General features: G+C 34.4%; 1 protein-coding gene across 5 annotated transcripts in view; it reads left to right on the top strand.

Annotated features, from left to right (window-relative positions):
• Window positions 1-13,634, top strand: part of DMXL1 (Dmx like 1) — a 137,916-nt gene that overhangs the window by 58,096 nt on the left and 66,186 nt on the right. For all 5 annotated transcript variants that reach the window (XM_070233202.1, XM_001504549.7, XM_003362834.5 and 2 more), the window contains 8 exons: window positions 1,397-3,070; window positions 4,323-4,430; window positions 6,555-6,724; window positions 7,246-7,343; window positions 8,333-8,498; window positions 9,330-9,591; window positions 11,523-12,616; window positions 13,322-13,513. In XM_070233202.1, the coding sequence (XP_070089303.1) occupies window positions 1,397-3,070; window positions 4,323-4,430; window positions 6,555-6,724; window positions 7,246-7,343; window positions 8,333-8,498; window positions 9,330-9,591; window positions 11,523-12,616; window positions 13,322-13,513 (3,764 nt within the window). The remainder of the gene's footprint in view (window positions 1-1,396; window positions 3,071-4,322; window positions 4,431-6,554; window positions 6,725-7,245; window positions 7,344-8,332; window positions 8,499-9,329; window positions 9,592-11,522; window positions 12,617-13,321; window positions 13,514-13,634) is intronic.

Genomic DNA, 13,634 nt, shown 5'->3' with positions numbered 1-13,634 from the left:
TAATCAAGACTGTTGAGAAGGATAAGCTCTTTATGCTCTGTTCAGCTCAGAGAAACCAACGGACAATGCTAATTGTGTCCTTTTGCAATACTGCTATATTCCTTGAGGACTTGTTTTTTAAAAACTTTACTACAGTTCTGTTGAAGTGTGCTTTTAAAAATACAATAGATATTTTATATAACATTTCTGTGATAATTAGTGGTTTATGTTTAATAGTTTAGGACAGGGGCCGGCCCCGTGGCCAAGTGGTTAAGTTCCTGCACTCCGCTGCCATGGCCCAGGGTGTCACTGGTTCGGATCCTGGGCGCAGACGTGGCACCGCTCATCGGGCCATGTTGAGGCGGCATCCTATATGCCACAACTAGAAGGACCTGCAACTAAAATATACAACTGTGTACCGGGGGGGATTTGGGGAGATAAAGCAGCCAAAAAAAAAAAAAAAAAGAAAGAAAAAGATTGGCCACAGTTGTTAGCTCAGGTGCCAATCTTTAAGAAAAAAAAAAGAAGATTGGCCACAGTTGTTAGCTCAGGCGCCAATCTTAAAAAGAAAAAAAAAAAGCGTAGGACAGGGGTTGGCAAACTGTGGGCCATCAGCCTGTTATGTCAATAAGATTGATTGAAACGTAGCTGCACCTATTTGTTTACTTTTGTGTATGGCTGCTTTTGTTCTACAATGGCAGAGTTGAGTAGTTGCAACAAAGACCCTATGGCTAGCAAGCGTAAAATAGTTAGCACTGTATGGCCCTTTAAGAAAAAGTTTACTGACCCCTGGTTTAGTAAATTAGCAGTATATAATTACATTAAGTCCAAGTAAATGTTAGGTCCCGCTTAGGAATCTTCTCAGCATCATTTATATCAAATACACCTCAATCATGGTGGGCCCATTTAGTACTTAGGTAAGTGTGGGCCATTCACGAAATTGCATTGAAAAATATTAAAGAGAAGGAACCAATAAATGTTGACAAATTTTTTTAAATGTATTGATCTTGTTAAAATGAGATTTATAATAATATATAAAACTAGCAAAGAGTTGTGAAAAGAATGCTGGGTTGAGAACCAGGACTAGAATTCAAGTTTTCTAATTCTGCCTTGTTCTACCTGTTTGATTTAGGCATAGGGTACTTAACACATTTGGTCAAGGATCCTTACCTTGACAGGAATTGAAGTAAATTATCTCAGAGTTCTCTTTCAGCTCTAGGTTTTGGTAATACTGTGCTTTTTGTATACATTTTTGATGTCATCGAAAGTTTCTTACTGATCTTGTTGACCCTTAAACTACATACAGACTGTCATGTTGTTAACAGTAGTTCATACAAAAGAAGAAAACTGTTAGTACGTGAAAACAGAAATATTTAACCAAATTTGACATTTTGTCAATGGGTTATTTTTATTTTAGGACATCTGAGTTCGTCTTCCATATATCCCATATGCAGTGCTCCTTATTTATTGGCAACTTCATGCTCAGATGAGAAAGTAAGATTCTGGAGATGCAGAGTAACAGGTGGAGAATCTGCCACATCAGAGAATGGAAAAATGGATCTTGTATACATTTGGGAAGAATGGCCATTACTTATTGAAGATGGACTTGAGAACAATAGTAGTATAACTGTACCTGGTAGGCCTGTAGAAGTTAGCTGTGCACACACAAATCGTTTAGCAGTAGCATATAAGCAGCCTGCACCTAATAGTAGATCTTCTCAGGACTTTGTGATGCATGTAAGTATTTTTGAATGTGAGTCTACAGGAGGTTCATGTTGGGTCCTTGAACAGACAGTTCATTTAGATGAATTAAATACAGTGTTGGACTCTGGCATTAGTATTGATAGCAATTTAGTGGCCTATAATAAACAAGAGGTATATTTATCCAGTAAAGAGAGTATCACATCAAACACAAAACATTTAGTTCACTTGGATTGGATGTCTAGAGAAGATGGTTCTCATATCCTGACTGTAGGAATTGGATCAAAACTTTTTATGTATGGACCCCTGGCTGGCAAGGTACAAGAACAGACTGGTAAGGAAAGCCTGGCATTTCCCCTCTGGGAGAGTACTAAAGTTGTGCCTCTTTCTAAATTTGTACTGTTACGAACTGTGGACTTGGTTTCTTCTGTGGAAGGTTCTCCACCTTTTCCTGTTTCTTTATCATGGGTACGGGATGGCATCCTGGTGGTAGGAATGGATTGTGAAATGCATGTATATTCCCAGTGGCAGCCATCTGCTAAACAAGAACCTGTTATAACAGATTCGTACAGTGGAAGCACTCCATCTATAATAAGTTTAATAAAACAGAGTAACTCATCAAGTTCTGGATTACATCCTCCAAAGAAAGCTCTGACTCGATCCATGACTAGTCTTGCACAGAAAATCTGTGGAAAGAAAACTGCATTTGATTCTTCTGTGGATATGGAAGATTCAGGTCTTTTTGAAGCAGCTCATGTTCTTTCTCCAACTTTACCTCAGTACCATCCCTTGCAGCTGTTGGAACTCATGGATCTTGGCAAAGTTCGGAGAGCAAAGGCCATCTTGTCACATCTTGTCAAGTGCATTGCTGGGGAAGTTGTGGCTCTTAATGAAGCTGAATCCAATCACGAACGCCGCCTTAGGTCTCTCACTATCAGTGCTAGTGGAAGCACAACCAGAGACCCCCAGGCATTCAACAAGAGTGAAAATACAGATTACACAGAAATAGATTCTGTCCCTCCGCTTCCTCTATATGCCTTACTCGCAGCAGATGATGATAGCTGTTACTCATCTTTGGAGAAATCTAGTAATCAGAGTACTTTAAATAACTCAAAAGAAAGTTATGATGAGCTTTTTCAGATCTCAGCTTTAACGACTGATAGTCATATGTTAGAGACAGATGAAGAAAATACAAAGCCCAGGGTTATTGACCTTTCACAATACAGTCCGACTTACTTTGGTCCTGAGCATGCTCAGGTTCTTTCTGGCCACTTACTTCATTCTAGTTTACCAGGACTCAGCCGGATGGAGCAGATGTCTTTGATGGCCTTAGCAGATACGATTGCAACAACCAGCACTGATATTGGAGAAAGCAGAGACAGAAGCCAAGGTAAAACTAAATTGGGTATAGGATTAGAGGAAAAAACTGATGATAATATTTTTACCTATTTTCATAGAAAATAATCTTAAATAATTGTTATAAAAATGATGCCCATGAAGGTTTTTAAAATCACCATTGCTGCCTTCACAATAGTTTTAACTTGAATGTATACTATTTATCCCATAAGTCATAGTACTCTGAGAAAATGCACGAAGATTCATTATGGCCTGTTATTTTTACCTAATTGCTTAAGAATGTTAAAGATCCAACTGAATCCTTTTGAGTTTAACGAGTTAACATTCTTATTAAATAGTTAGATACTTGAAAATGAAAGGTGCTTTCTGCTTTTTTTCTTCTCATGTTGTAATAATCCACTATTAATTTGGTTTTTAAAATATTGAAGTTTTAAAAAAATTAGCATTAATGTATATTCCTATCTAGAAAACAAAAGTAAACATAATATAGTTAGGTATTTTCCTCACCCAGAGAGAGTATTTTTTCTTCTTAATTTCCTGAGTTATTAAAAAATTTGAATGTAGAATTCCCGTCAAATCTCAAATAAGTTCTGAAATTAACAAGTCTATCCTTCTGTACCACATGTAGGTCAGTAGGATGCATCTCTAGAACTATGCTTGAAAGGAAAATATGGGGTAAACTTAAGGGGAAAAAAATAATAATTAAAAATTTAAGAAAAGAATAAGTTGGTCATAATTGTGACATTTTAAGAAGTATTCCTAGTAGATATTAGTTTTTAGTGTGAATTTATTATTAGCATTTTATTTTTTAATTGTTTAAAGTAAAAATCAGGCCCTCCCACCGTATAACTGTTTCTTCCACTGTTAGCAGCACTATTATTATTGGGATGGATGTATGACTTGAATCAGTATGGAAAATATTGTAAAGTGCACCACAGAGAAGGTTAAACTGTTTTAGAATTCAGTCACATTTTAATTTAACTAAGATTCAGATCAGAGAAGGTCAGAATATAAAAAATGTCATAGACTCTGAGTCAATTCATTGTCTTCTTTATTATTTTTCAAATTATTTAACTATACTACTGCTTTTCTCTATAATGTATAATTGTATAGAAAAATATTAGATGATAATTAGACTAACTTTTGTCAGTTTCAGAATGTTGTGTCCCTGTCTTTGGTGCTGTGTCGTATGCTGCTTGCCAGACTTGTTAGCATTTACTTATGTTTTCCTAATGAAATGGTTTTTTATAAATAAAAATAAGTAAATACTGTTTTTTTTTTAATAGGTGGAGAAACTCTTGATGAATGTGGGTTAAAATTTCTTTTGGCTGTTCGACTTCATACTTTTCTTACAACTTCCCTTCCAGCGTATCGAGCTCAACTCCTTCACCAAGGTGATTTTGGTAGTAATCTATTAAAAGGAAGTAAGGCCAGTAGAAGAGGAGAGGCTTGAGAACGTTTAAGTTTGTTTTTGCCCAGCTATGATAATGATCATAAATTTGACATGTACTAAGTTTCCTTCATTTATTTTTTAAAATATTTATTTATTTGCTTAAAACATTGGAATTTTTTGGTAGATGGAAAAAGTTAATGAAGAAATGGATATTGGACAATTGGATATTCTGTGTTACATTTTCAAATGTATCATACATTAAAGGCCAATTAGTATCGTTTTATTCTCTTTAATTTCCTTTTTAGATTTTCTTTTTTCTCCTTTTTGACATTTATCTCAATTCAGTTTTTTCCTCCAAATTTGAATAACATTTTTGTTATAGAAATAATTCATATTCAATTTTTAAGTATTTTACAAAAAGTACAAAACATAGAAAATAAAAATCCATCAACCCCCAAAACTACTGTTAACATTAATGTGTGTTTCAGGTGTTAGTTTAATAACATTTCAGATACTCTCATAACCTGTGAATCAGGACTCACAAAGTAACAGAAATACTTTACTTAAGTTTAAGGTAACTTAAACAAAACAGGATATTTATTTGCTCAATGCCCAGGAAGTTCAAGAGAGAGAGCTGGCTTCCAGCATTATTGGATCTTGAGGTTTAAACAGTCTTATTGGGACTCTACAGGTTAGCTTCTGCTCATTGGTCTTTGTTCTTGCTGTCTCTTTTCCTTTCTGTCTGCTTCTCTTTCTGCTTCCTCCTTCCCCTCATTTTGCATTCAGCTTTGGAAAAGTAAAGCTTAAAATTCCAAGTCAAATTCTTTAATTATTTATGAAAAATTATTGAATTTGTTAGAGAGAGAATAGGAATCTAAAAATAATTTACAATAATGATCCAGTCACAGCATAGGTGTTTTGTTTTGTTTTGTTTTGTCTTCTTCTCTTTTTTCTTTGAGGAAGACTGACCCTGAGCTAACATCCATGCCCCTCTTCCTCTACTTTATATGTGGGACACCTGCCACAGCATGGCTTACCAAGCAGTGCCATGTCCACACCCGGGATCCGATCCAGTGAACCCCAGGCCATTGAAGGGGACCGTGCGCACTTAACCGCTGCACGACTGGGCCAGCCCCTGTTTTATCTTCCTAATTTTTATGTCGTTATTTCCAAAGACTTGGGTAGAGTGGGCATTTCGGATAGCTTGACAGTGGATATTAGCTTAAAAACTTGAGTCCGTATATGTCAGAGCCACAACTTAATAATTAATCATTTACTTCATTAAATAATACTAAATAAAAAGTACTGTGAGGAGACAAAATAAAAGCTGAACAATAACATGTATGGGCCAGTAGGTTGAGAGAATTGTTGATGTAAATGATGCTGTCTAAATATAAAAAGTATCTTACTAGTATAGTGATATGAGATAATAATAGTTATGCGCCAGATTCTATTCTAAACGCTTTAACTATATTATTTCTTTTAATCCTCACAACAATGTTATAAGGTAGGTGCTATGATTATTCACATTTTGTAGATGAGGGGGAATCAAGAGACTAAGTAACTGGCCAAAGTTATGTGGTTGATTAGGGATGGTGCTGGAATTTAATGTATGCATTCAGATTCCAGGGTCTTTGCAGTTTTTAGTTCTGTTCACCAAACTATACTGTCTACTTGATGCTTTTTTAATTCCGTGAAATTAAATCCATAAAATAAACGTTGACCAAAGTAAGATGAGAATCAGCTTTGAAGAGTCATACCAGTATAGAATAATGCTTTGTGTTTCTCGTTTTCTAAGAAAAGATCATGTATAATACCTAGCGAAAAGAAATCCTCAACACAGTGGTATTTGCCATGGGCATTATTTCTTATATTTAAAAAAATTATATTTTAATTATAGAAAATATATACTCATTGTAGAAAATATTGAAATGATAGAGTTGTTCGGAGAAGGAAGAAAAAAAGTAACCCATATTCCCTCTAACCCTAAACACTTAATTGTAAATCTGTGAGTCTCATATAAAGTTTAGACATTTTTATGGCAAATATGGAACACACATTTCTGGTAATCATTATATAGTCATGTTTATATTTCTTATAACCATTATTTTTCACATTTCTTCAGGCCTGTCTACTAGTCATTTTGCCTGGGCATTTCACTCAGTAGCTGAAGAAGAACTGTTGAACATGTTGCCAGCAATGCAGAGAGAGAATCCCACTTGGTCTGAACTAAGAGCTATGGGTGTAGGGTGGTGGGTCAGGAATACTCGTATCTTACGTAAATGCATAGAAAAGGTAAGTGTTTTATTTTGATACAAAAATTAATTAATTAATATATTTTAGATGTTTCTTTAAATGACATTCCATGTTTTCGCTCCTGCTTTTTTTTTGAAACAGTAAAATGCTTTTAGTCTTTATATTTCAAACTATCATGTTGATAAAATTTTTTTAAATCTATATTCTAATTCTTAAATTGCTAGTTGACACATTTGTTTAGTAGTATATGTCTGGTTTTTACAAAATAATATATATATACATGTTTAGAAAAATAAAATAGTACAAAAAAGCTTGTAATGAAAAGCATAGTCTCATTTCTACCTGTCTGTGTCCTTGGAGGCTACTGCCATAAGTTACTTTTGTAATTATAAAATAAATATGTATATGTATATACATGCGTGCATGCATTCATATACATATTTTCTGTATTTATCGAGCATTTAAATAGATAATGTGTACCAGTCTTGTATATGTGGGAAATTATTTGTTCACTTAAAAATTGTTTCTGTGACATTTTGTCTAATATTTTCTACTTATAGGTAGCCAAAGCAGCCTTTTATAGAAAGAATGATCCTTTAGATGCTGCCATTTTTTACCTTGCCATGAAAAAGAAAGCTGTGATTTGGGGATTATATAGGTAGGTGAGAAAACTGCTTCAAAATGAAAATTTTTTTATGAGGAATAAATGTATGGAGTAAAGATTTATTGTGCTTGTTAGTGTGATTCATGTAGATTCTTAGTTATTTTCGTATTTAAGGAGCAATTTCATAGGGAAAAAGCCGAGGTGTTTTCTAGAGCAGAAGAATGTTGATAAGATCACTTCAGTTTATTTTCAGATTTATCAGTCCAGAAAAGCATTTTTTTTGCTTATTTTAAGAACTTCTCTTGATGCTCCTGTAGAACAAAAAACTAAACCAGAAACTTGCATCTGGAGTGGGGAAGATGAACTGGTGGAATCTGGAACAGATATCTACCCTCTGCCTTATTAAGACCTCATGGACCAGGCTATTCTTCCAAACTGCCCTTCTCCTGTGGGCCCTGACCCCATTCTTGAGCTAGGGTCACGTAGAATTTTTCTCTTTCACTTGTCCTCAGTAACACTTGGTGAACATGATTATCGTAAGTAGTTCACTATTTGTTTTGGCTTCAGTTCTAAGTGAATCCATGTGAACAGCAACCTTTGCGGGGAAATATGGCACTGATCAGTTTTGTAAGAGATTAGATCTTTCAGGATTGTTTTGAATCAGAACAAATTCCTTAGATTTTGATCACCAAAGTCAGCATCAGGTGGGCAGCAGGGATACAGGTGATAGATGAGGTTTAAATGGTAAAGTAGCACAGAAGTTTATGTAAATTATATATTTTGCGTGAATTTAAAAATAATTTCTCACAGTGCTGCTAGTGCACTTCTCTTTGTTGTTTGAAAGAAATTTTTTCAATAATCTCTGAGATTTATATGCAAAAGTAAATGGTTACCATAAATGTTCTTTTTGCTCAGAAGTAGATGTATAGTAATTTACAAACTGGCAAATGTTTCTTTTGAGTCTTAACTTTTAAGTCTTTATAAAATTGGTTTTGATGTAGAAACATTGTGTTCCAAAATTTTCACCTTTGTTTCCTTTGTAGATCGCAAAAAGACACCAAGATGACACAGTTTTTTGGACATAATTTTGAGGATGAGAGATGGCGTAAAGCAGCTTTAAAGAATGCTTTTTCTTTGTTAGGCAAACAAAGATTTGAACATTCTGCCGCATTTTTTCTTTTAGCTGGTTGCCTCAGAGATGCAATTGAGGTAATGAATGAAATATTTTTGAAAACAGTATTGTCATCTTTTTAAGCTCTTTATCTAGGGCTTAATTGTTTTTGGTTTTAATTTCAACTTAAATGTAGTGGAAATAACACAAGGCTAAATACCTAAAGTAACTGGTAATATTTAATAGTGACTTAAAATTTTGTCATTTAGCTTGAATGGTATTTATACAGAGTTAAGATTATCCCAGTTGTGTTGATTAGAAGAGATAGGTAATTGATCTGCCTCTTAAGAATGCTCATGAACAGGTTAAAAAAAAAGTTTGTCCTATCAGTTGAAACATATTTGAATCTGTATTTGCCTATGCCTTAGTTCATGAACCTTAGCGAATTTTAACTGATTATTTCTCAGTAAACCTTAAAAAATTATAAACATTTAAGATAGCATAACATTTCTATCTCAATTGACCTTTTGCTCAGTTTTATTGAGTGATTCAGAACAACTTTTTAATTTGGAAACACTATAGTCTGCTGCTGATGTAGATGAGGAAGAGTAAAAGTTCAAGAATAGAACAATGTATGTCATTTGAATTGATACTATTAGGAATTACTCATTATTTCCTCATTGGGCTAATTCTTTTTGCAAATATATATTTAGTACTAGTGGGTAGATTTGCAAGTATTAGCATAAATGTTGTCGAGTGGATATGCTAAAGCAAGCAGTATATATGTTTTGTTTGTTATTATCTTTGTTCACTAATTTCAGATATTAATAAAGCCTGTGTTTGTCTAGTTATTAGTGAGTCAGTTGAGTTTATCTTAAAAGATGCCCCTGCTTATTTATAAACAATGTTTCTTTTCTTTTTTTCTGAAGGTATGTCTTGAGAAATTGAATGACATTCAGTTGGCTCTTGTAATAGCAAGACTTTATGAGTCTGAATTTGATACATCTGCAACATATAAATGTATTTTACGTAAAAAAGTTTTGGGAATTGATTCTCCTGTCAGTGAACTCAATTCATTGAATATAAATACGCATTATGATCCTTTTCTTCGGAGTATGGCATATTGGATTTTGGAAGATTATGGTAGTGCTCTGGAAACATTAATAAAGCAACCTATCAGAGAGGATGATGGTAAGCTACACTCCAAAGATATTAATGGTTAAGAATTTTATTTTAAAAAAAGAATTTTGTTAGTATTTGCTAGGTGCAGAACACACTGTTGGGTGCTAAGGGTAGTACAAAGCAAATTGAAGACATGGTCTAAAACTTTATGGTTTAGTTGGGGACACAGAGTTATGTATATGTAGTTTTTTGCTTTTTTTTCTCCCCAGAAAAATAAATTATTTTAAAACCAAGGACTTTGGATGTTCTGTTTTTATGAAATTGATGTATTGTACATAAGTATATCAACATTTGAATATAAATGTTTTGAAGAAAATACTGGTATAATGTCAGTTTATCTTAGGTGGAAGTTAGTGAATTTGTTATTCAGTTGTGTAATTTTTATAGTATAAATATATTTAGTGTAAAGAAAGTTAAGTAGTGTGATTAAAAATCTTTAAATAAATTCTTGACTGTCTTGTTTATGAGGTGAGTGAGGTGGAGAATTTTTTGTAATGTAGTCTTTTGAGCCCTACTTATAGTTTTTGTTTTAGAATCCACTTTGCTAAAGGTTTTCTAGAGGTTAGTGTAAAATGGAGTTCTTTATATAAATTCATATAAAAATCATAGGATATACTTTTCAAATATTTTTCCATAGGTAGAATTCAGTTGTGTCTGGTAGCTGGTATAATAGGTTATCTTATCATTTGGAGTACTTATTAGAAAAGGTTTTAGTTCATAGCTTTTGACATAACATCATTTAATCAGAAAGTATCATGTGTCTTACTATGAGAAACTTATCAGAAAGCCACGTTACTCAGTTGTTCAATTCTCCTAGCCATCTGAGCTGAAGATTTCTAGACTAGCCTCTATGTAATGAAGAGTGAAAAGAAAACACCTTTTCCCTTCACTTTTCCATACCTACCCGCATTCATGTCAAAAATGTATTTTAATTTGGGATGAATACAAGATCAGATACTTTTAGAGCCAGTTAAACCCTGAATTATAGAAGAAACTTTTAAAAAATAATAGTCGCTTGGACCAGGATGATAGGAGTAGAGGCAAAGAGAAGTGGTTGGATTTGGAATATCGTTTTAAGGTTGGTTAGATAGGACTGGATTGGATATGGAATGTGGAGAGAATAAGAGTCAAGGATAATTCCTGGGTTTTTAGCTTGAGCAATAGATAAATGACACAGGGAAGTCTAGGAGCAGATTTTGGGGAGTGTTGTTTTAGAAAGAGAAGACTTCTCTGATGAAGTGACCTTTGAGCAGAGACCTAATTGAAATGAACAAATAGTCAGTGTAGGTATCTGGGTAAAGAGTGGTTTAGGCCAAGGGCACACTAAATGAAAAGACCCTGAGGCAAGAATTTGTACATATAAATGGAAGTGTAATGTAGGTCTTTGGATATAGTAGTCTAGATTTACAGGGTGAAGTTGGGACTGGAAATAGAGATGTACAAGTCATCAGCATATAGATGATGTTCAGAGCCATGGGACTATATGTACAAGTCATCAGCATATAGATGGTGTTTAAAGCCATGGGACTATATGAGTTCACCCAGGGAGTGTAGATAGAAAAGAAGTCAAGCACTAAATTCTAGAACACTCTCAACATTCAGAGGTAGAGAAGATGAGGAAGATGTATCACAGCATTCTGAGAAGGAGTGTCTAAGAGGGTAGGAGAAAAAGAACTAAGAGTGTGTGAGTGAATGTTTTAAATTATCTTAGATTATTACCTGAAGAGATGTGAAATCAGCATAACCTTTGTTTTCCTACTGTGTTAGAACACTTTCATTACAAATGTGTTCTTATCTGTTCAATGCTGTGTATTAAGTGTGGTCTGTTAATAAAATTTTGTCAAAAGACCAGGTAGATAAAGGTGCCATAGTAGAGAAAAAGGACTACAGTATAACATTTGAAGAATTTTTCTTGGCTCATAAAATGAATTTACTTTCAGATCAAGTCATGTCGTCAGCCTGTAATCCTGCAGTTTTTAATTTCTACAATTATCTAAGAACACATCCTCTTTTGCTGAGACGTCATTTTGGATCATCTGATGCATTTTCCACACACATGAGTTTAACAGGAAAAAGTGAACTGGCAGGAACAATTAGTTTAAGTGAAAGAAGATTATTTTTTACTACTGCCAGTGCTCATTTAAAAGCTGGCTGCCCCATGTTAGCTTTGGAAGTATTATCAAAGATCCCAAAAGTCATCAAGAAAACAAAACCTTTTTTTAGAACATCTAGTTTTCTGGATACTAGTAAAGACTGTTCTCTTTCTTCTCCACTGAAATTGGATGTAAGGGAAGATAAGTCTTCTGCTGTTGATCATTCACAGTCACTGATGAATGGTTTTGGATCTTCTTCAGAGGGTTCCTCAGAGAAGCAGTCAAACTCCACTCTTTCTTTTGACTGGAGCCAACCAAGTTTTGTATTTCAGGATGACTCTTTAGAATTAAAATGGGACAGTGATAATGATGAAGAAAATGAGGATCTCCCTATTTCAATGAAAGAACTAAAACCTTTACAGAGAAAAATAGGAAAAAAAATAGGTGAAACAAGTTCTAATTACACAGAATCTCTCAGCACACTGGATGAAAATGACATTTTAAGTCCATCAGAAGATATAATTGCAGTTCAATTAAAATTTAGAGCATGTTTAAAGATTCTCACAGTAGAACTTCGTACTTTATCTACTGGCTATGAAATCGATGGTGGAAAATTGCGTTACCAACTGTACCACTGGCTTGAAAAAGAGGTGATAGCTCTTCAGAGGACTTGTGACTATTGTTCAGATGCCGAAGAATTACAGTCTGCATTTGGCAAAAGTGGAGATGAATTTGGATTAAACGAAGATGCTGAAGATTTGCTTCACCAAACAAAAGCGAAACAAGTGAGAGAAAATTTTCAGGAAAAAAGACAGTGGCTTTTGAAATATCAGTCACTTTTGAGGATGTTTCTTAGTTACTGCATACTTCATGGATCCCATGGTGGGGGTCTTGCATCTGTGAGAATGGAATTGATTTTGCTTTTACAAGAATCTCAGCAGGTATGTAACATGATAGCTATGTACAAAAAACAGTTTTTGATACTGCTTTTTTTGTTTTTAAATATTAGAATTATTTCCTTCATTATGCTTGCTTTAAGGAGTACTTTTTTTTTTCTTTTGTTTTTGAGGAAGATTAGTCCTGAGCTAACTGCTGCCAATCCTCCTCTTTTTTCCGAGGAAGACTGGCCCTGAGCTAACATCTGTGCCCATCTTCCTCCACTTTATACATGGGATGCCTACCACAGCATGGCTTGCCAAGCAGTGCCATGTCCGCACCCGGGATCCGAACCGGTGAACCCCGGGCTGCCGACGGGGAACATGTGCACTTAACCACTGTGCCACTGTGCCAGCCCCAGGAATACTCTTTTTTGGTGTAGTGGTTCATATTAGAATTTGTAGAGTTATATATGTATTGTAGTTTAAAGACAATGTGACATCAGGCCCTATGATCTGCTGAATTCATGCTCCACATTCTTACATGAATGCCTTGTAAGGTGATGGACTTCTTATGATGAGGGTATTGTTCCATAATTTTTCAGTATAATTGGAATGTTCACCTCCTAAAGTCCCTTCTAACTCTATAACAGTTTCTGTTATGCTTTTAATTTTTGATTGTTTTGAAGTTTTTCAAAGGGATCCCTGAATTACTTAAGTAATGGATAATTATAAAAAGTTGATTAACCTTTTTTTCCCTTTGTTTTTAAGGAAACCTCAGAGCCAGTATTTCCTAGCCCACTGTCAGAGCAAACCTCAGTACCTCTCCTCTTTGCTTGCACAGCCAGTGCCAAAACAGTAGTTGCCAATCCATTATTGCACCTTAGTAATCTAACACATGATATTTTACATGCCATAATAAACTTTGATTCACCACCTCATCCTGATATCCAAAGCAATAAAGTAAGTATACTTGGCTTCAGTCTTTTAATTTGCCTAAATACTGTGACGAAACTAAAAGATAAGTGTTAAGTCTTTTTATAAATAATTTTAAACATCAGACTAATACATACTGATAGTTATA

Source organism: Equus caballus, chromosome 14 (assembly GCF_041296265.1).
Source record: "Equus caballus isolate H_3958 breed thoroughbred chromosome 14, TB-T2T, whole genome shotgun sequence".
Taxonomy (NCBI): Eukaryota; Metazoa; Chordata; class Mammalia; order Perissodactyla; family Equidae; genus Equus; species Equus caballus.
This window is presented reverse-complemented; position numbering and strand designations above follow the sequence as displayed.